Below are 20495 nucleotides of genomic sequence, written 5' to 3'. Positions count from 1 at the left end.
ATAAGGTAATACATTATCTGGTGTTTTGTTTCGCAATATTATGCAAAAGCAACGTTTCTTACCTTCTGGTACCTGCTGATCTGTATTTGGGATCTGCATAAATCCTGAAAAATTGCGCACATCGGCCTTTGTAGTCCGTGCCGACGCCGTAGTCGATAAGCTTCTTCTTTTTCTCTATCTTCTTGTTATGGGACATTCATCCTCCGCTGTTGCCATTTCTAATATAAAGTAGTCCAAATTCTTATTTATATCTGTCAGTAAAATCGCCATGAAAGCGCTAAAACATACCGGTGTAGTGAGTTTACATTATTCACCCTATGAACTTTAGTTATTAGAGAGTTCCGGTCTGACTTTTTTTCACGGGACACATTTCCTTGTTGTTGTTTCTGGATGAGGAGATGCTGCTCCGTTATTGATTTAAGTAAATCTTTTGACACTTCTTCCACTCCCATCCTTGCACGCTACACCACTACAACAAAGATGACGGGGAGAAGACGCTGCCGAAGGTGAGCCACGTAAATAAGACTGCTCACAAAACAGCGCATCCGGAAGCAACTATACATACATACATACATATATATATACATATACTGTATATATATATATATATATATATATATATATATATATATATATATATATATATATACAGACACACACATATATATATATATATATATATACATATATATATATACACATATATATATATATACATATATATACACACATATATATACACGTATATATATACACATATATACAGTATATATATACATATATACATATATATACACATATATATATATATATATATATATATACACACACACATATATATACCTGCTACTACTTCCGTAAACATATAGCATGTTCTATATGTTATACTTATTTGAATGACTCTTACCATATGTTACGTTAACATACCAGGCACGTTCTCAGTTGGTTATTTATGCCTCATATAACGTACACTTATTCAGCCTGTTGTTCACTATTCTTTATTTATTTTAAATTGTCTTTCAAATGTCTATTCTTGGTGTTGGATTTTATCAAATACATTTCCCCAAAAATTGCAACTTATATATGTTTTTTTCCTTCTTTATTATGCATTTTCGGCCGGTGCGACTTATACTCCAGAGCGATGTATACTCCGAAAAATACGGTATATATATATATATATATATATGTATATGTACATAGCAGACTGTAATTCTGATTGACTTACCGAAAGAACCAATCCCATACCTATCCATAAATTATTGTGCCTAAATCTGGCCAACCACAGAAGGTACCACGCAGTATAAACCAATCAGAAGCAACCTAAAGTGGGTCTTGGCGTCTTTTTTTTTCACACACACCCCAGCACAGTGTTGACAAACTTTGCGACTTTCTCGCTAAATTTCGTATCTTTTCAACTCCTCTTAATGACCAAGTTAAGATGGCTGTTGTACAGCAAGCATCTGAGTACACAAGGAGCTTATATTTTCCTGCAAAGCAGATATGAGCAACACATATGCAATGGAATAGCTCCCTATACTTTTTTTTTTTTTTAAGATTTCTTGATTGAGTGATGAACGATTTCTCAAACATATCGAAGTATCGTGTACTCCTGACATCATGCTACACGACAAAACAGATGAAAACTTGGAAAAGCATGGAGGTCTACAACTTGGGTCAAGGACATTGGTATCAAGACACTCACAGATAATATGCATAATTTTTGCTCGGGTAAGGATACTTTTAATGATTTAACTTCGTGCCTCTGCCACGTCCAAAACAACGCAAGCTTAGGGCATTGGTCTTCGAGAAAGGCTAAATGGCGCCTAGTACCTATTGAGAACAGACGCCAGCTTGAACATCACGCGTATTCAATGAGCCGTGATGTCCTTTTGAATCCAAGCAATACACTGTACATACAGTACATACACATGCACAAACATACATTCATACATAGCGGTAGACACATAATTGATATCAATATAAAATGCGTTCGATAAAACATTCGATATATATTTATATTTTTTGGTCTCTTGGAAGCCAGCAAACAAGAAACAGGAAGTGTCACTGAGCAATGGGAGCGACACGTAACAGTATCAACTACCAACATTGGTTGTGCTGTCTTTCTGTCTCGCTGTGGTAGTGTGGATTCTCTGCATGGAGTGAGAAGAGAAAGTGAGATATATTGATATATCTACTCAATAACAGAAACTTGTCTTTAGTTGTATGTTTTTAATGCAGACGGTGCAGCAACATCCGGACACATCTAATGTGTCGTTTTAATTAGTTGCTTCTCAAACTACTCTTGTCTAGTGTTCAATAGCTTGTACCATACTGCCATCTTGTGTCTCAAAACTGAAACTAACTTCAAATCGACTACATTTACTGTACTACGTTGGCTGCGCACATCCTACCTGGCTACCAAACACCTTCTGCACTGATAAATAGCATCCTTGGTCAATTTATTTTGCCAGGCTTAAATACAGTAGGTCAGAAAAAATATACATAATTATCGATATCGATCAATATAAAAAAGATACAGTGATACAGTTTTCAGCCATACAAAACACTGATGCATACAGTTACGCTTTAGCAAACATATATTCATGCATACAAGTATACACAATCACACTCATACAAATACACACCCAAATCACGGCACACTGCTAAAGGTTAACTTATTTTTACCACAACAATGAAAAGGTTAATATAGTCCGCTCTTCTTTCTCCACCCCTCTTCCTTTCCTTTCTTTTGTAATTCAAGTATTCCTTACACTTATGTCTTGTTGCAATTAAAGTGATTGTAATGTTGATAATAAAGATAATTATTTAAAATTAATTATCAATATTGGTATTTCTATTGGTATTTTTATGGTTCCTTTTGTAGTGCAATAATGTTTCATTGTCATTTTTATATATATATATATATATATATATATATATATATATATATATATATATATATATATATATATATATATATATATATATATATATATATATACATATACACACATATATATATATATATATATATATATACATATATATACATATATACACATATATATATATATATATATATATATATATATATATATATATATATATATATATATACACATATATACATATATACACATATATATATATATATATATATATATATATATATATATATATATATATATACACACATACATATATATAATTATTATTACTATTCACTACTTTAATTTGTTTTTTTAAATATTTTTATGTAATATTTGTATATTTTGTATTTGCTAGTGTAGTTATGTTATTATTGTTGTTTTTCCTTCCTGACTTGTCACCCTCGTTCTTCTTTTTTATTCTTCTTTCTATCCCCTTCTGCTCTGGTCAGGCTGCACCAAACACTACATATATCTTAACATGTAATAAAGTCAAAAGATAAATAGGGCAACAATAGAAATATTCCACATTTCTCTTATGTAAACTAAATCTGTACAGCAGATATGGCTGTCTACATGAACAATATAGTTTGCCTGAGTGGCTGGGCAGGACAGAATAAGAAAAAAAGTTCCTTAATGTAACTATTTAGGGATATACACAATTTTATATCATACATCTGTCTTCTTTAGAATTGCATAGAGTGCACTGTAAATGCTCATCTTCCTTAGAGCAAACAGCTCTTTAGCATATAAACCACACCTAATTGGGGGTATCACTCAATCGGCCTGTCAATATCGCTGAATTCACATGAGCTTCCATTTGAACGAAAACTGTGATATTTACTAAAACAGCCACTTTGCAGCAGCCTTCTTATCTGCATTGTAAACTGCATGGTCAGTATGAATAGACAACAGTGCAAGTGATAGCTGGGCAGGAGGTTAATTAATCCAGCTTGTACATAAAAAACCCCATAAAAATTGACTTTAGTCCAGTCCTTGCGAATGTAGAAAGCTCTTTTCACACGTAAAGTACCAGAACCCGCCAATGTGGATGTGGAATATTTACTTATATCTATTTTTTTATTTTTTTTGTCCTGTCCAGCTACTTTGGCAAATCATATAGTTGATGTAGATGCCCATATTGGCTGTACAAATGAGAAGTGTGGTATACTTCTTTTGTTGCCTTATTTGTATATGATTTTATTAAATTGATTTATATTATTATTTGGTGCAGTCGGGCCGCAGCAGGAGGGGATAGAAAGAGAAAACAAGTTAATTGCGGGGACAAGAGGTGGATAAGACAGAGAGACAATAACAACAGCAAACACAACAATAACAATAACAACAACAGAACAGCATCAGTAAATATGATATATTCAAATATGATGGTAAAAGTGATAGCAAAGAAGCAGTTAGTGAAATAAATAATAATACCGAAATGACAATGAGCATTATTACACTACAAATGGAGCAATACAAATATCAAGAGAAATAGTATTGATAATAATTACCTTTATTATCAACAATACAATTGTTCGAATGCAACAATACATATATGTAATGATAACTTGAAATACCAAAAAAAAGCAGATAACTGGAGGGGAAGAAAGAGAAGCCAACTATATTAACCTTATAGATTGTTATAGTAACAATAGGTTAAGCTTTGTCAGTGTGACATGTGTTACCCAGTTTCCCCTCAGGCAACAACGTTAATATACTGTATGTTTGATGAAACATGATTTTGTGCATGAGTGTATATATGTATGTATGTATGTGTACTTGTATGCCTACAGTATGTGTATAAGTATGTTTGTACAGTGAATGTATATGTACAGTATATATATATGTATGTTTGTACAGTGAATGTATATATACAGCATGTGTATATGTATGTTTGTACAGTAAATGTGTGTGTGGATGTAAAAACTTTGAGTGTGTAGTAGGGGGTGTAACGGTACGTGTATTTGTATTGAACCGTTTTGGTACGGGGGTTTCGGTTCTGTTCGGAGGTGTATCGAACGAGTACACATGCTAGCAGCGACCGGGCGAGGACAACATGTAAAAGCCAGAGCTGGAAGACCCTTCTGCCTTGTAAAGATCTCCCGTTTGGGAACACTTTGGCTGCGCGATACAACAATGGCAGACGGAGGTTTGTTCAGCAGCTGCTTCTGACAACACGTCAAACATGTGTTGCACCTTTCCTGCTTCCGGCTCCCAGACCGTAGTCGAGGAGCACAGGGGAGACACTCCTCCAGGGCCGATAATATTCTCGGGGACAACACCCTTCACTCTACCCGGCAGTGGGTCTCCACAGCTCCGGACTCCAGGGTAAATGACGAGTCCGGCTATAAGTTGCAAATCGTGGCTTTATTGAGGTCTTGCACACAGCCAATCCAACAAAACACTAGCCACTCCCCGCACTCATGCTACCGCTCCCTCACCTCGCTCGCCCACACACTCACCTCACATGCTGTCACATATTAAAAGGGCCACACACACACACACATACGCTACTCTCATAACACAGGCTAACCCATTTGAAGCGTCACCACCGTATTCAAGCAGCCTCTCCTCGGCGAGTCAGGCAGGGCTAAAGCAATAACAAATGTTTTTATAGCAGTTAATCTGAGGCTGAGTTGACTTGAAACTGTTTAATGTTGCACTTTTTATATGTAGAAGAAAAGTTTTGTCATTTTATTTAATCTGAGCAACAACTTGAGGCAGTTTAATGTTGATAAACAAGTTGAAAAACTTAATGGGGTGTTACCATTTAGTGGTCAATTGTACGGAATATGTACTGTATTGTGCAATCTACTAATAAAAGTCTCAATCAATCAATCAAAAAAAGCACTTTATATGTAGAAAGGTTTTGTTAAGAAACCATTCTGAGCCTTATCTTATTTAGTTTTTTATTTTATATACCGTATTTTTCGGGCTATAAGTCGCAGTTTTTTTCATAGTTTGGACGGGCTCCAGTGCAACTTATATATGTTTTTTTCCTTCTTTATTATGCATTTTCGGCAGGTGCGACTTATACTCCGGTGCGACTTATACTCCGAAAAATACGGTATGTTGACCACATTAACCCCGGCAATGGACCCTGTGTGTATATGTATGTTATGCCATTGTTTACAAATTTGGTAAATAACCAAAAAATGTATGTTTTGTTGTTTTCTTACTGTACCGAAAATGAAGCGAACTGTGACCTCTAAACCGAGGTACGTACTGAACCGAAATGTTTGTGTACCGTTACATCCCTAGTGTGTAAGTATGTACTGTATGTGTGTATGTATGTGGAAGCGTAGGTACCTATTTGTTCACGTACAGTATGTATGTATATATGTATGAATAATTGTTATTTACTTATATTTAAATGACAAATGGACTACAGTACAGTTAGTGGAAAAATGACTCAATGAATGAACTAACAGAAATCACACAGGGTACAAGGCTGCAATATGACATTTATTAGGGCCTATTGGGGTGATATACCATATATGGTTTATATACATCAGCATTGTATGTGGTTAAAAGCTGGAGGTGACACATGTGTCTCACTGCCACGCCCACTCAGACACATCCTTGCAACACAAGCTTTAAAAATATGACGATTTGAGGAAAAATACAAGCTCTACTAATAAGAAACGTGGCTCTCGTTCCGCATAATTCAACAATACCTTGTCACGTATAGATGCACCTATAAATCCATGAATCTTAGTTAGATTTGTATCAGCAATACATCAGTTACTGTTTAGACTACTGTACATTTATACAAATATATTGTAAGAAACTATATTAAAATAGTGTTGTGCATGACCTAATTAAAAAACAATACAAATAAATTACTGTAAATGCCTCTTCATGTTATGTTTTGTGTTTAATGTGCCATTTCTACAAATACTACAAATGGTGTTGAATAGCAATATGTAACCAAATTGTATATAAAGAGTAGCTGAACCTCGGGATCTATTTATCTTTCTATCTAGCTACCACCATCCATGTCAAATCAGTGAGTGCCGAGATGAAGACTGGAAGTGTAAAAAGGCTGTTTGGCCTTACACCTGTCCCTGATATCACTATATATATATAACAAAAACATAATAGTAAAAAAAAAAAAAAAAAAAAAAATATATATATATACAGTACATGCAGTTATTTATATACACTTCTATTTCCACATGTACTAATATTTCATGTAAGGGTTACACGAAATATTAGTACAACTTTTGAAGCCAAAACCTTCTTTTGGTCACACAATGACAAAGGTAATTCTGCTGTTAGCAATTATTTGTTTTCCAAATAAAAGCAAGTGTAATACAGCTCATTTTGTAGACCACCAAACCAAGAGGTGAACAGGGTCTTTGTCCATAATTCATAGAGTTAAATGGAATGGTGCTGTCGGTGCACGTCTGCACGGAGGCTCTCAATGAGGCAGGTGTGAAAACAAAATACATAAAATGTGAACATAAAACACATGTCCGTTCAGAAATGTCAGTTGTCAACAACTGAAAAGAACACCTTGATAATTATATTTTATCATAGGAGCTCTTCAATAAATCTCTCTGCTATTATTGCTTGAGTATGAATAAAGACTTTAGTGTGTGTGTGTGTGTGTGTGTGTGTGTGTGTGTGTGTGTGTGTGTGTGTGTGTGTGTGTGTGTGTGTGTGTGTGTGTGAGCCATAATTTCTATTAAATATTTAATGTGTTCAGGAAAAAAAACATGAGAGATTATGAGACTATGAAGAGAAACAATATATCTCAATGTTATGCTGCATGGACTTAAACAAAGGATGCATGCATTTAATCTTTAAATTATATTTCAATCAGGCAAATTGTTTATTTTATTGCACCATTATATCTTGAAAAAAATCTAAGTCAGGGGTGTCAAACTCGTTTTCATTGAGGGCCAGATCGCAGTTATGGTTGCCTTCAAAGGGCCGATTTTAACAATGAGTAATATGTGAATATACATGTATATATAATACATTAACAATATATATTTTTTACATAAGCTGCAAAAATAATATTTAAATTTTACTTCAAAAACTGGCAGCTCAGTCACAAGAATTTTACAGTAAAAGCAGTGGGGGGGGGGGGGGGGTTTACAGCATAAAAAAATGGAATAAATTGAATGGAATGGAGAAACAACTGTTTTTAGCGGTAAAATTCAAGCAACAGAGCTGCCTTTTTTTTAACCGTAAAATCTTGTTGTTATAATGATTTTTTGGTTGTTTTTTAATGTTTTAGTGTCTTACTGTATATGGAAAAAAACAGTGCCAACGTTGATTTTACGGTAAAAAAACTCAGTGAAACAGTAAAATCTATTGTCAATTTTACAGTCTACAATTTGATCATTTGTCTTGAAATCATAAGTCAAGCAGATATTTAAATACAGTATTCATCTTTATTTTAACAAAAAATATTTTCAGAATGCATGATAATATAATATTTGGATTTTTGATACTATTGAATTTTAAAAGATATGCAATTGCATGCAGTACATGATTTTTAATGTCAAAAGGGAAAGAAAAAATATATTTAGTAAGAAAAGATTAAGCATCTGTACTAACGCATATTAATTCCAGGCTTTCGCGGGCCACATGAAATAACGAGTCTGGCTCCTGTGATCTAAATGGACAGTATTCATTGTTGAGCACCTGTTAATGTGGGTGTAATTAAATGAAGCAATCAAGCGGAATGAAAAGTCAATTAACCTTTAATCTGGACTGTACATCAATGTTTATTTTGAAAATGTAATTTTGTTTATAGATTATATACAATCTGTTGTTGTGTTCCCTAATTGGAGTGTACATAAATGAAGGTGTGTGTTGCTGAGTTGCTGGACATGACCTGGTTTTAAGAACCCTTTAAACCAGGGGGGGGGGGGGCAAACGTACAGCCCACGGGCCTGAACAGGTTTTATCCGGCCCGCGGGATGAGTTTGCTAAGTATGAAAATGATGATGTCACAATAGCAATTATTTGTATCTCTGTAGATGATGCTACATATGAAAAAAAATAATTAAAAAAACATTATTTTTGTGCACCAGTCGAGGAAAATTATCAAACTACATAAATAACATCCTGTAATTTGATTTTGATATTATTTTTTTATCTTAATAGATTGAAAATTAGCACCAATGAGTTGACTGATGAACATTATCCCATTTATTCAGAAAGTATAAATAACGACAAATAAAGGTAGAATACTATTAATCGCAACATTTAAGTGTATAAAAAAAAAAAAACAACATTATAATTTGTAAATTTTCAGAATGTGCTTGTTCTATTTTTAAACAAAAAAAATCTGAAGTTGTCTTTATTTTTAAGTTATCGTGCCATGATTTTACCACTTGGGAGTAGATTTTTCTCCATGTGGCCCCCGATCTGAAATGAGTTTGACACCCCTGCTTTAAAGAATGTAATTTCATTGACAACCTGGTCTGGTGAAGATAATGTCCTTTATTTAAAAAAAGAAAAGAAAACATTTTATTGGACAAAAAAAGGAACTAAAATCAAATTAAAACAGTTACACGGAAACTTATAATTAATGAAAATGAGTCAAATTAACTGTTAGTGGACCAGCAGCACTGTATACACGGACTGTATGTATCCCTTGCAGACTGCATTGATATATATTGTAGGAACCAGAATATTAATAACAGAAGGAAACAACCCTTTTGTGTGAATTAGTGTGAATGAGTGAGAATGAGGGAGGGATGTTTTTTGGGTTGGTGCACTAACTGTAAGTGTATCTTGTGTTTTTTATGTTGATTTAATCATTTTAAAAAAAAATTAATCTTTCAGTAACAATGACACCTCACTCATAATTGCCTGTCCTCTCTATATCCACAACTGATTAAGGTATAGAGTTATTTTTGTTTGCTTACCTTTACAAAATTACAAAAGAAAAATCCAAATCTTAAATAAACAAATGTTACCTCATATTGAAGGTACTGTTTCCTCCACTCAGGGGTGATGTGGGACGAAAGGTGCTCGGCGAACTTCATAGTTTCGCCAACAAGAGTTCACTTTAAGGGGAATTAGTTCCTTCTTTAAGGGGAATTAGTTCCTTCTTCAGCCCGTCGGCGTGCTGGCTCAACATGCGGTGCGTCAGCCGGACGCGTCCCGCTCGCTTCACTCGACTTCCTCGGCTCCGCGGTCCTGCTCAGTGCTCCCCGATCCGGTCCCGTCCCACATACTACTAACTACTGTTTTTTGTTTGTTTGCCGAGAACGGTTTGGTTTGGCAGGGTATTCAGTGATCGGGGTTGTTGAGAGTGCGTCTCGGTGACTTTGTCCCGTTTGTCCCTCCGCGTGTGGGTCTGGGGACTGAGCGGTCCGCCATCAGTGACGTGTGTGCGTCATAGATTGCGCTCTGTCAGCTGTCTCGGTTTGTACCACCCGCCGCTACTTCCGCCTCTTCAACCTTACACACTTTTTAATACAGCAACTTTAGTGTGCTGTTGATTTCAAGTGTTTTATATGAATAAACTTGTCTCGCTGTATACAAAGATATATTTTTTGAGTAATTTCGTTAGAGTGACTTTCTCGCTTCCGGTTCGCCGCTTGCTTGTCATTCAAACAGACTAGTGGGCGTGGCTAACCTATCTTTTTTTCTATTGGCCAATGGGGCATTAATGATAGCGACCTACTATTTTGCCTAGCAACAATTGGCCATGAAAACATCATCCATAAAGATGTGCTGTTTGGATTTACACTGTATGAAACATTTTTACCTTTGCAACCTCATTATACTATTGGCTAAGTTTTATATAATGGGCAGCACGGTGGCAGAGGGGTTAGTGCATCTGCCTCACAATATGAAGGTCCTGAGTAGTCTTGGGTTCAATCCCGGGCTCGGGATCTTTCTGTGTGGAGTTTGCATGTTCTCCCCGTGACTGCGTGGGTTCCCTCCGGGTACTCCGGCTTCCTCCCACTTCCAAAGACATGCACCTGGGGATAAGTTGATTGGCAACACTAAATTGGCCCTAGTGTGTGGATGTGAGTGTGAATGTTGTCTGTCTATCTGTGTTGGCCCTGCTACTTGTCCAGGGTGTACCCCGCCTTCCGCCCGATTGTAGCTGAGATAGGCTCCAGCGCCCCCCGCGACCCCAAAGGGAATAAGCGGTAGAAAATGGATGGATGGAAGTTTCTCAATACACGACCTGTTTTTTGTGCCTTTAAAAAATAATTAAAACTCTACGTTAAAACACGTTCTACCTCTAGCAACCAAAAAGCTGTGAAAACTATGATGCTGTGTTCCAAATTTGGATTATTTACGGAACTTGTGCGAGCCTATGGCTTTACATTTTGTTACATTTATATATTTTGCATTCTACTTTAGTTGCTTTATTGAGTTTACAACCCCCAGGCGCTGTTTTGTACTGTTTTTGTACTATTTCTGTACTTGTTTTGTTTATTATTATTTCTTGATTGTATGTAAATGTTGCATATTATACAAACCCCGTTTCCATATGAGTTGGGAAATTGTGTTGGATGTAAATATAAACGGAATACAATGATTTGCAAATCCCATATTCAATTGAATGCACTACAAAGACAAGATATTTGATGTTCAAACTCATAAACTTGGCTGCAACACGTGCCAAAGTAGTTGGGAAAGGGCATGCTCACCACTGTGTTACATCACCTTTTCTTTTAACAACTCTCAATAAACGATTGGGAACTGAGGAAACTAATTGTTGAAGTTTTGAAAGTGGAATTCTTTCCCATTCTTGTTTTTTGTAGAGCTTCAGTCGTTCAACAGTCCGGGGTCTCCGCTGTCGTATTTTACGCTTCATAATGCGCCACACATTTTCGATGGGAGACAGGTCTGGACTGCAGGCGGGCCAGGAAAGTACCCACACTCTTTTTTTACGAAGCCACGCTGTTGTAACACGTTCTGAATGTGGCTTGGCATAGTCTTGCTGAAATAAGCACGTGCGTCCATGAAAAAGACGGCGCTTAGATGGCAGCATGTGTTGTTCCAAAACCTGTATGTACCTTTCAGCATTAATGGTGCCTTCACAGATGTGTAAGTTACCCATGCCTTGGGCACTAATGCACCCCCATACCATCACAGATGCTGGCTTTTGAACTTTGCATAGATAACAGTCTAGATCAGGGGTCAGCAACCTTTACCACTCAAAGAGCCATTTTGACCCGTTTCACAAAATAAAGAAAACAATGGGAGCCACAAAACTCTTTTGAAATTTAAAATGAAATAACACTGCATACAAAGTTTTTTTTTGCTTTGTGCTATGCATAAACCGGGGTCTCAGACACGCGGCCCACACCTTAATATGAAAATGTAATGTTAATGCGGCCCGCAAGTTTTATATGAATGCCGCTTGACAGCATCACACTTGCCAACCCTCCCAATTTTAAACGTTCTTAAACTGTTTGACTATTTGCTCACGCAGTTGTGGACAAAGGGGTGTACCTCACCCCATCCTTTCTTGTGAAATACTGAGCATTTTTTGGGAAGCTGTTTTTATACCAAATCATGGCACCCACCTGTTCTCAATTAGCCTGCACACCTGTGGGATGTTCCAAATAAGTGTTTGATGAGCATTCCTCAACTTTATCAGTATTTATTGCCACCTTTCCCAACTTCTTTGTCACGTGTTGCTGGCATCAAATTCTAAAGTTAATGATTATTTGCAAAAAAAAAAAAAGTTTATCAGTTTGAACATCAAATATGTTGTCTTTGTAGCATATTCAACTGAATATGGGTTGAAAATGATTTGCAAATCATTGTATTCCGTTTATATTTACATCTAACACAATTTCACAACTCATATGGAAACGGGATTTGTAAATAAAGGTTTATAAAATAAATTAAAAAATGACTGTTTGTTTTTTTTGTATTTGTGCTTTTTAATTTTTTTTTTTAAAAAGTGTATTTGTACTTTTACTTGAGTTTGTTAAAAGTATCACACTTTGATACATTGGAAGTCGAACACAAACCAAAAAAACACATGATGAAACTGTCATTTAAAATCATTTGTATGCACGTACAACACTTAAGACCTTCAGTATATCAGTATGTGGAATTAAATTACGGAATGGATTAAGCAAAGAAATCAAACAATGTACTAATATGATCCACTTCAAGAAACTCTTCAAACCTAAAGTGTTTACAAAGTATCAAAAGTACCAATGATTGTCACACACACACTAGGTATGGTGAAATTACCCTCTGCATTTGACCCATCCCCTTACTCCACCCCCTGGGAGGTGAGGGGAGCAGTGAGCAGCAGTGGTGGCTGCGCTCGGGAATCATTTTGGTGATTTAAACCCAAATTCCAACCCTTGATTGTGAGTGCCAAGCAGGGAGCTAATGGGTCCCATTTTTATAGTCTTTGGTATGTCTACTTGTGTACAAATGTACGTGTGTACATTTGTACACACGTAAAACACTTAAAGCCCTCAGTGTATCAGTATGTGGAATTAAATTATGGAATGGATTAACCAAATAAATCAAACAATGTACTAATATGATCCACTTCAAGAAACTTAAAGTGTTTACAAAGTACAAAGAAGAACAATCATGATAAACATTCTGAATTTATTTCATCCATACATTCATTTTCTAGATAATATTATTAATTTCACCATATGAAATATAACTTACTTCACTAATTATTATTATTTTTTTTTTAATGGAGTATATTGTGAATAAATTGAGAACAGGAAGTGAACAAAAGTTTTAGCAACTGCTACGTAAAGGAAAAGGGGTAGGATTAAATAAGCTTTGCTTCTTCCTACTCCTTTTCGAACATGTTGAATAGAGAAACTGGAAATTGTGATGTATCATGTTGTATGCATGCATGTTCCAAATAAACAAACTCAACTCAACTCAACAAACTGTAGTTAATAATAGCAAGGACAACCACCTTGAAAGTAAAAGGTTTTGAGGTCATGGTAGGTATATAATAGTTTAATGGTGTATTTAGTTTTGTAAAGTTATTTTTTTGTTAGGCAAATATAGTAAAAGTTAAATGTAATGAAAGCATGACAATTAACGATAAATGCGTTAAAATGTAATATCGGAAATTATCTGTATCATTTTTTTTTTTTATTATCGGTATCGGTTTTTTTGTTTGTTTTTTTTTTAAATTAAATCAACATAAAAACCACAAGATACACTTACAATTAATGCACCAACCCAAAAAACTCCCTCCCCCATTTACACTCATTCACACAAAAGAGTTGTTTCTTTCTGTTATTAATATTCTGGTTCCTACATTATATATCAATATATATCAATACAGTCTGCAAGGGATACAGTCCGTAAGCACACATGATTGTGCGTGCTGCTGGTCCACTAATAGTACTAACCTTTAACAGTCAATTTGACTAATTTTCATTCATTACTAGTTTCTATGTAACTGTTTTATATTGTTTTACTTTATTTTTTATTCAAGAAAATGTTTTTAATTTATTTATCTTATTTTATTTTATAATTTTTTTTAAAAAGTACCTTATCTTCACCATACCTGGTTGTCCAAATTAGGCATAATAATGTGTTAATTCCACGACTGTATACCGGTATATCGGTTGATATCGGTATAGGTTGATATTGGTATCGGTAATTAAAGAGTTGGACAATATCGGAATATTGGATATTGGCAAAAAGCCATTATCGGACATCCCTGATGACAATAAAAGGAGCTCAGATGAATGTTTCTCTACAGAGCTAATTATTTAAGTTAAAGGTAAAAAAAAAATAAAAAAAATATTTTTTTTCCCCCTGCAGCTGTTACATATACTGTAATAGTGTACGTGGTAATTGGGATTTGTTATATATTGTATGTATTATATAAAAAAATGATATAATAAAATAATATAATATCCATCCATCTATTTTGTACCGCTTATCTCTATTGTATATATGATATGTAAATATTACATATATGTTATATTTTATATTGCTACTATGGCACATTTTTAGTCTACTTAATACCTGCATTATCCTTTCCATGCTTCATCCATGGCCACCAGATACAGGTCCGGTCGCCATGGATGAAGTGCGGCTATCCAGAGTCGGGACCCGGGGTGGACCGCTCGCCTGTGCATCGGTTGGGAACATCTCTGCGCTGCTGACCCGTCTCCGCTCGGGATGGTTTCCTGCTGGCCCCACTATGGACTGGACTCTTACTATTATGTTGGATCCACTATGGACTGGACTCTCACAATATTATGTCAGACCCACTTGACATCCATTGCATTCGGTCTCCCCTAGAGGGGGGGTGTTCTCATAGTCATTCACATCGACGTCCCACTGGGGTGAGTTTTTCCTTGCCCTTATGTGGGCTCTGTACCGAGGATGTCGTTGTGGCTTGTGCAGCCCTTTGAGACACATGTGATTTAGGGCCATATAAATAAACATTGATTGATTGATTGATTGATTGATTGATCCTTACCCTTTCCATCATCCATCCATTTTCTACCGCTTGTCCCTTTTGGGTTCGCGGGGGGTGCTGGAGCCTATCTCAGCTGCATTCGGGCGGAAGGCGGGGTACACCCTGGAGAAGTCGCCATCCTTACCCTTTCCATCCTTTCAAACTGAGCTTTACCATGAATTGATTAATGTGGACCCCAACTTAAACAAGTTGAAAAACGTATTCGGGTGTTTCCATTTAGTGGTCAATTGTATGGAATATGTACTGTACTGTGCAATCTACTAATACAAGTCTCAATCAATCAATCAAAGCTACTGTGTGGAACACTTTCCCTTGTGGATCAATAAAGTTTGTCTAAGTCTAAACTGTTTGAACTTCATATGTTCTTCAATTGTTTGAAGTGGCAAATGGCAATACGTTTGAGGGATCAGTCCGTTGGCCATCTGTGTATTTTCTTGGAATACTGTAGTAAAATGTCAAATATCTTGATTTCGTTACTGGTACTTTGTGAAACTTGGTGAATTAAATTCAGACCAATTTCACTCGTTTTCAAAACAGCGTTTGACAGACCATCATTGAATCAATAGTAGCCTCTACTGGACATAGTGCACAAGTACAGATTTCTCCTCATAGGTCTTACAAGCAATATAATAATTTTATTAATAGCCGACACCAACAAAACACACATCTATTTTTTTAAGTTAATATTCTATGCACTATTTTAGTCAACATATACAACACTCAGCAGGAAGTACAGGAATTAGGCGGAACCATTTTTTCCTAGCTGCTGTTTGAGGTCGGGCTATGCGTTGATCGGACGGATAACGGACAAAACGCAGAAATGAATCCGACTGTCAAGAATTCATAACATTAGCCATTTAAACAACATAATAACGGACACAATAAACAAACGCAAATCGGACCGATACTTTGTCTTCGTATTTTACCACATTCCTGTAAATATACGCCACTTTTCGTTTCGAACTACCCAGCAGTGACAAGAAAAACAATGGCTTCCAGGTCGCCGTCGTCCTCCCCGGACACTGCGACGGGTTCAGGTACCGACCCGGCTCGGCCCGACACTGGGGAACCCCTCGGCGGAGCGGGCTCGGACTCGGACTCGGACTTGGGTTTGGATAAATTCGACTGCTGTGGCATGGAGAGTGGTGACCGCCTGCAGGGCGAGGAGTTGGTACAGGAGTTCGAGTCTGCAGCCGACCGTGTTGCAGATTTGGTTCAGACAGCAAGTAGAGACCAGCTACTGTATCTTTATGCACGGTTCAAACAGGCGAGTATTGCGTTCATTCCCCAATTAATTAGCACCATGAAAGGATCAAATAATGTCAATGATAATGTTTCATTGTTGAATGACCATGTGAACCATTTCAATTTCTGTTTGATAGGTCAAAGTGGGGAAATGCAATACACAAAAGCCAGGATTCTTTGACTTTGAAGGTCAAAGGAAATGGTATGTAACTTTGCTCTTTCTGTCCCTATTTCCTCAGTCTCTAAAGCAGTGGTTCTTAACCTTGTTGGAGGTACCGAACCCCAGCAGTTTCATATGCGCATTCACCGAACCCTTCAGTGCAGTGGTTCTTAAAGGCTTACTGAAATGCGATTTTTTTTATTTAAACGGGGATAGCAGGTCCATTTTATGTGTCATACTTGATCATTTCGCGATATTGCCATATTTTTTCTGAAAGGATTTAGTAGAGAACATCGACGATAAAGTTCGCAACTTTTGGTCGCTGATAAAAAATAGCCTTGCCTGTGCCGGAAGTAGCAGACAAGTAGCGTGGCGTCACAGGTTGTGGAGCTTCTCACATTTGCACATTGTTTACAATCATGGCCACCAGCAGCGAGAGCGATTCGGACCGAGAAAGCGACGATTTCCCCATTAATTTGAGCGAGGATGAAAGATTCGTGGATAAGGAAAGTGAGAGTGAAGGACTAGAGGGCAGTAGGGGCGATTCAGATAGGGAAGATGCTGTGAGAGGCGGGTGGGACCTGATATTCAGCTGGGAATGATTAAAACAGTAAATAAACACAAGACATATATACACTCTATTAGCCACAACACAACCAGGCTTATATTTAATATGCCACAAATTAATCCCGCATAACAAACACCTCCCCCCTCCTGTTCATATAACCCGCCAATACAACTCAAACACCTGCACAACACACTCAATCCCACAGCCCAAATTACTGTTCACCTCCCCAAAGTTCATACAGCACATATATTTCCCCAAAGTCTCCAAAGTTACGTACGTGACATGCACATAGCGGCACGCACGTACGGGCAATCGATCAAATGTTTGGAAGCCGCAGCTGCATGCGTACTCACGGTACCGTGTCTGCGTATCCAACTCAAAGTCCTCCTGGTAAGAGTCTCTGTTGTCCCAGTTCTCCACAGGCCAATGGTAAAGCTTGACTGTCATCTTCCGGGAATGTAAACAATGAAACACCGGCTGTGTTTGTGTTGCTGCAGTCGGCCTCAATACACCGCTTCCCACCTACAGCTTTCTTCTTTGCTGTCTCCATTGTTCATTGAAAAAATTGCAAAAGATTCACCAACACAGATGTCCAGAATACTGTGAAATTTTGCGATGAAAACAGACGACTTAATAGCTGGCCACCATGCTGTCCCAAAATGTCCTCCACAATCCGTGACATCACGCGCTGACGTCATCATACCGAGACGTTTTCAGCAGGATATTTCGCGCAAAATTTAAAATTGCACTTTAGTAAGCTAACCCGGCCGTATTGGCATGTGTTGCAATGTTAAGATTTCATCATTGATGTATAAACTATCAGACTGCGTGGTCGGTAGTAGTGGGTTTCAGTAGGCCTTTAACCTTGTTGGAGGTACCGAACCCCACCAGTTTCATATGCGCATTCACCGAACCCTTCTTTAGTCCATCCATTTTCTACCGCTTGTCCCGTTCGGGGTCGCGGGGGTTCTGGAGCCTATCTCAGCTGCATTCGGGCGGAAGGTGGGGTACATCATGGACAAGTCGCCACCTCATCGCAGGGCCAACACAGATAGACAGACATCATTCACACTCACATTCACACACTAGGGCCAATTTAGTGTTGCCAATCAACCTATCCCCAAGTGCATGTCTTTGGAGGTGGGAGGAAGCCGGAGTACCCGGAGGGAACCCACGCAGTCACTGGGAGAACATGCAAACAGAAAGATCCCGAGGCCGGGATTGAACTCAGGACTACTCAGGCAGGACCTTCGTATTGTGAGGCACATGCACTAACCCCTGTTCCACCGTGCCTTCTTTAGTGAAAAACAAAATGTTTAGTTTTTTTTTTCAAATTCAAGACAAATTTATATGTTTTTTTACTGGTGCACAAAATGAACCGTGCATGAACATCACCTCATTCAAAGAACAAAACCAACACAGTGCATGAATTACACACCTGCAAATCAGTGTGACTTTGGCTGTTGCCGTATCCGACGATAAGGAGAAGTTTTTATTTACACGATGAGTCAGGTGTGTGACCTCCGCCGAACCCCTGAGGCCTCCTCCTCACCGAACACCTGGGGTTCGATCGAACCCAGGTTAAGAACCACTGCTTTAGTGAAAAATAAAATGTTTTTTTTTCCAAATTCAAGACAAAGTTATATGTTTTTGGTAACACTTTAGTATGGGGAACATATTCTAAGTAACAAAGACTTAATTTAGAGTTATTTGGTTAGGGTTAGGGTTAGAGGGTTAGGGCCAGGGTTAGAGGGTTAGGGTTATAACAAGGCCATGCCGAATAAGGCATTAATAAGTACTTAATAATGATTAGTTAAGAGCCAATACGTTACTTATTTGCATGTTAATAAGCAACTAATTAATGGTGAATATGTTCCCCATACTAAAGTGTTACCATGTTTTTTTTACTGGTGCACAAAATGAACCGTGCATGAACATCACCTTGTTCAAAGAACAAAACCAACACAGTGCATAAACTCACAACAAATTACACACCTGCAAATCAGTCTGACTTCTGCTGTTGCCGTATCCGTAATACGCCGATAGGGAGAAGTTTTTATTTACACGATGAGTCGGGGGTGTCTTGACCTTCGCCGAACCCCTGAGCCGGACTCACCGAACCCCTAGGGTTCGATCAAACCCAGGTTAAGAACCACTGCTCTCAAGCAAGTGGTTAAGGAAATACAAATAGACAGATTAGGCATTGAAAGTGTAAAATAAATCAAAGTATTGGGTTTAAATAAGTGATGATGATAAAATGAACTGGAAATCTCATAAAAATATACAACATAAAGTAATACATAATCATAAATGGGTTATACTTGTATAGCGCTTTTTTACCTTCAAGGTACTCAAAACGCTTTGACACTATTTCCACATTCACCCATTCGCACACACATTCACACACTGATGGCGGGAGCTGCCATGCAAGGTCCTAACCACGACCCATCAGGAGCAAGGGTGAAGTGTCTTGCTCAAGGACACAACGGACATGACGAGGTTGGTAGAAAGTGGGGATTGAACCAGGAACCCTCAAGTTGCTGGCACGGCCACTGTCCCAACTGCGCCACATCAATAATGAAAAAATAAAAATATGTTTGAATATGTATTAAAATAGGCAGCACGGTGGAAGAGGGGTTAGTGCATGTGCCTCACAATTCGAAGGTCCTGAGTAGTCCTGGGTTCAATCCCGGGCTCGGGATCTTTCTGTGTGGAGTTTGCATGTTCTCTCCGTGACTGCGTGGGTTCCCTCCGGGTACTCCGGCTTCCTCCCACCGCCACCTGGGGATAGGTTGATTGGCAACACTAAATTGGCCCTAGTGTGTGAATGTGAGTGTGAATGTTGTATGTCTATCTATTTTGGCCCTGTGATGAGGTGGCGACTTGTCCAGGGTGTACCCCGCCTACTGCCCAAATGCAGCTGAGATATGCTCCAGCACCCCCCACGACCCCAAAAAGGACAAGCGGTAGAAAATGGATAGATGGATGTATTAAACAAAAAAATCACTTCATAGTCTCTACTGCTTGCAAGTGTTGCCATATCTGAGTTACTGTGTAGAAAAATGGGAATGTAAGTACAAAAGTACACTACGTTCACTATCTGTGGTACAAAAGAGGTCAGTTATAATAATACATAATGTTGGATATTGAGAACACTCAAACCCT

The 20495-nt window shown here is 37.6% G+C and overlaps 2 protein-coding genes across 2 annotated transcripts in view; one reads left to right on the top strand and one right to left on the bottom strand.

Annotated features, from left to right (window-relative positions):
* Positions 1–10425, bottom strand: part of xpr1a (xenotropic and polytropic retrovirus receptor 1a) — a 215797-nt gene extending 205372 nt beyond the window's left edge. Inside the window, exon 1 of the mRNA XM_061977801.2 lies at positions 9869–10425. Coding sequence (XP_061833785.1) covers positions 9869–9937 — 69 coding nt within the window. The 5' untranslated portion in view covers positions 9938–10425. The remainder of the gene's footprint in view (positions 1–9868) is intronic.
* A 5690-nt stretch (positions 10426–16115) lies between these two features.
* Positions 16116–20495, top strand: part of acbd6 (acyl-CoA binding domain containing 6) — a 108136-nt gene continuing 103756 nt past the window's right edge. Inside the window, exons 1-2 of the mRNA XM_061978564.2 lie at positions 16116–16624; positions 16740–16804. Coding sequence (XP_061834548.1) covers positions 16346–16624; positions 16740–16804 — 344 coding nt within the window. The 5' untranslated portion in view covers positions 16116–16345. The remainder of the gene's footprint in view (positions 16625–16739; positions 16805–20495) is intronic.

The sequence above is a fragment of the Nerophis lumbriciformis genome, linkage group LG18 (assembly GCF_033978685.3).
Source record: "Nerophis lumbriciformis linkage group LG18, RoL_Nlum_v2.1, whole genome shotgun sequence".
NCBI classification, from domain to species: domain Eukaryota; kingdom Metazoa; phylum Chordata; class Actinopteri; order Syngnathiformes; family Syngnathidae; genus Nerophis; species Nerophis lumbriciformis.
The sequence above is the reverse complement of the archived record's forward strand: the minus strand, read 5'-3'. Positions and strand labels throughout refer to the sequence as shown.